This window comes from Tenrec ecaudatus, chromosome 1 (genome assembly GCF_050624435.1).
Source record: "Tenrec ecaudatus isolate mTenEca1 chromosome 1, mTenEca1.hap1, whole genome shotgun sequence".
In the NCBI taxonomy this organism is placed as follows: Eukaryota; Metazoa; Chordata; class Mammalia; order Afrosoricida; family Tenrecidae; genus Tenrec; species Tenrec ecaudatus.
In genome coordinates this window covers 20,534,461-20,537,952 of record NC_134530.1, presented here as the reverse complement: position 1 = coordinate 20,537,952, position 3,492 = coordinate 20,534,461, and the positions used below count along the sequence as shown (strand labels likewise).

At 38.5% G+C, this 3,492-nt stretch overlaps 1 protein-coding gene across 1 annotated transcript; it reads right to left on the bottom strand.

Moving 5' to 3' along the window:
• Positions 1-1,207: 1,207 nt before the first annotated feature.
• LOC142452757 (olfactory receptor 7A10-like) lies at positions 1,208-2,128 on the bottom strand. Its single transcript, XM_075554004.1, has one exon. The coding sequence runs from the start codon at positions 2,126-2,128 to the stop codon at positions 1,208-1,210; it is 921 nt and encodes a 306-aa protein (XP_075410119.1).
• Positions 2,129-3,492: the final 1,364 nt, after the last annotated feature.

Below are 3,492 nucleotides of genomic sequence, written 5' to 3'. Positions count from 1 at the left end.
CAATTATTTACATATAACCCCCTTGCTTGGGGACAGATAACAGAAAGTGGATGAATGGAGACATCAGACAATGTAAACATGCAAAAAAAAAAAAAGCTGTGATCTTAATGGGAGCATAGTGCCTCATCTTTCTCTCTCTGAGCAGTGAATAGGTTGGAAACTCTAATCTTTCAAGTAGCCCAAAGTTTAACTCCACAGACCTGCTTCCTGTGTGCAGAGAAAATATAGGACGCTGTATTCTCCAGGATCATGAAAACCAAAAATTTAACCTGTCATTATTTGAGATGCTGACGAGATTTCAGGAAGAAACTCAGGTGCAAAAGTGAGACAGATGCTTGGGTGAAGCTAATTTGGTGGTCGAGCATAATTGGAGATCACTATGTTCTTTTGACACAATAAAGGTTAATTTCCAGTAGTTTCATTGATGCCAAGAAGGGATACACATAACTCTGCTAAACAAATGGAGGTCTAGAGAGTTCTTGAAACTGATGGTCTTGAACTAACAATTACAACAAAAATCCCTACTACCTGGATGCCAGAAGATTAATCATGTACAGGAAGTAAACAACTTCAGTCTTCTTGATTCTACCATCTTTCTGATGATAGAAGAGATATGAACATGCTTAGCGGGTGTGATTTTCAGTATGGTCTGGAAGCCATTTTCAATCTTTGAAATTTCACTAGTGCTTTGAATAATTTAATAATAACAGGTTTACAAGTTTCATGCCCAAAATATTCAACAGGAATGCAGTATAAAGAAAATAACCCAGGTGGGTTGAAGGTTTAAGACAGACGATATCACAAGAAAAACGTTTTGCAAAAGAAGAATCATAGAAATTCCTTGCCTCTTTTTAATGGCTCAGGATAATAATGAGTACTGGTCCCTGTGATAATTGTATGCAATTCCTCTATGGCTAGTAATAAAAAATCTATTTCTTATGTACAGCTGAAACACCCTGAAAAATTGCACGTTGAAGTGAAGATTTGGTTAAAGTAAATACATTTTTAAGAAAATGCACTGGAAGTATTTTCATAGCATGTCTTCAATTTTTCATATTATGTCTTAAATATTTAGGAGATGGAATTATGTACATAAGCACATTTAGAACTGAGGAAAGTATAATAGAGATTTTTATTATTTTGAATTTTGTTTTTCAAAAGTAGCTCTCTAAACTTAAGGATGAGTTTCTGTTATATAGGATGTTTCTCACCTGAAAAGTTTTCTCAGGGCTTGCTTTATGTTTTTGTTTCTAAGACTATAGATAAAAGGATTCAGCATGGGTGTGGCTACAGTGTACATCACTGAGGCTATTGCAGTGGCCCTGGAGCTTTCGAAAGCAGCCAAACTAAGATAAACCCCTAAAGCTGTACCATAGAACAAGGAGACCACAGAGAGGTGAGACCCACAGGTGGAAAAGGCTTTATATTTGCCCCCAGCTGATGAAATTTTCAAAATGGAGGACACAATCTTCATGTAAGAGAAAAGGATCCCACTGAATGGAATAACACCCAGAATTCCAGTTGTTAAATACATAACTAGGTCATTGAGGAATGTGTCAGAACAAGCAAGATGGATGACCTGATTAAATTCACAGAAAAAATGGGAGATTTCCAGCTCTGTACAAAAAGACAGTCGTAAAACCAATAAAACATTTAATAGAGAGTCCATAAATGTCAATACCCAGATGGTCAGAAGCAGGAGGCCACAGAATCTTGGGTTCATGATGACCATATAGTGCATTGGGTGACAAATGGCCACAAACCGATCATAGGCCATCACTGTCAATAGGAAGTTGTCTAAGCCCATAAAATGCAAGAAAAAGTACATCTGTGTGATGCAGTCTGCATATGTTATCACTTTGTTCTGCATCTGGATGTTCATCAGCATCTTTGGGACAGTGGTGGAGGTGAAACAGATGTCAACAAAGGAGAGGTTGGAGAGGAAGAAGTACATGGGTGTGTGGAGGTGGGAGTCTGTGGTGATGGCCAGGATGATGAGTAGGTTCCCAGTGAAGGTGACCAGGTACATGGAGAGGAACAGTCCAAAGAGGAGGGGCTGCAGCTCTGCCTCCTCAGAAAGCCCCAGAAGGATGAATTCTGGAATCTGAGTGTGGTTTCCTGGTTCCATGGAGCTGATGAAACTACTTAGAAAGAGACAAGAGCATTGCAAATTTTGCCATGAGCTCTTAACAACAGTTTAAGGGATATACTGTCATTTATAATTTTTAAAATCAATTAATTAATCCATGTCCATATCTGTATATCTCATGTTCTTGAATTTCATGTGCTCAATATTCTCTTTGATGCTGAAACTGTCAAGTAGTCCTTTGTTCCATTACGATCTTTTCCCTAAAACTTTATATTTCTCTCCAAATTCCTAAGATTTTGATTGTTCATTTGACAAATGTGTTTGACAAAATATTTTATGTCAAGTATTCTTGAAAGTTGTGGGAACCTCAGGGAAAACATGAATATTTTTACTCTTATTTGATGTGAACAGCATAAGATGCAACGATTGGGCTCTTCCTTTACAGAGGTTGGAAGAGTGATGGAAAGACAATTGATCCAATGGACTCATGGAGCATGCAAACAACCGTCATGCCTGGAACAGAATTATCCTCCATGTATCAATAATCAACTATGTAAGTTCAAGATGGTAGCATTTTCCAAGGAACAGAATTCAGAGGGTTATGGAGGAAGGAGGAATGGAAACAGGAAACACAAGGAAGCAGCAGGATAAGCTAAATACACCGGGGAATTGCAGTGGACGAGTTAGATCAGACTGTGCATGATTTCTTGAATATTTGCTCAAGTCTGTAAACCATGTAATTTACAGTAAGATGGAAGCAAGTTATCGAGTAAAAAGAAATGCTTCTTAGTATAATCCCTTCTGATACAGAGGCTGACAGCAGAAACCTGAATGCAGTCAGGATGCTAGTCACGAGAAGAACACGTCGTACAGAGACAGCGCCTGGGCTCCCCCCTGACACAGGACTGTTCCTCACCCCTCTGACACCACGGTGGATGGTGTAACTGAGGTGCAAAAATGGGATCTGGACTGAAGTTGTAGTTAAACTGATGGGAATATGGGATCAAAATGTTGTGAGGTTGTAGAAGACTCCATGATGAAGAACTTAAATGTCATTTATAATTTTATATGTATTATTATGATACAGCACATTGTATCATATCCTAATGTATTTTACTGAGCCGCTACGTGGTGCATGTGGACAAGCATTGGACTACTAGTTGAAGTTTGGCATTTGCACTCAATATGGAGGAATCTAAAGGCAAGCCTGGTGATCAGCTTCCCAAAGGTCACAGCCTTGAAAATCAAAAGCCCAGTTCTACTCCGCACATGTGAGTTCATCCAGAGTTGTAGTTGACTTCGTGACAGCTGACAGCATCAATATTCTTATGTCATGCAATGTAGTGTTATTTGTATATACTAATATAATGTACATGAATGGTATATAATTCAGTGTTTCACAA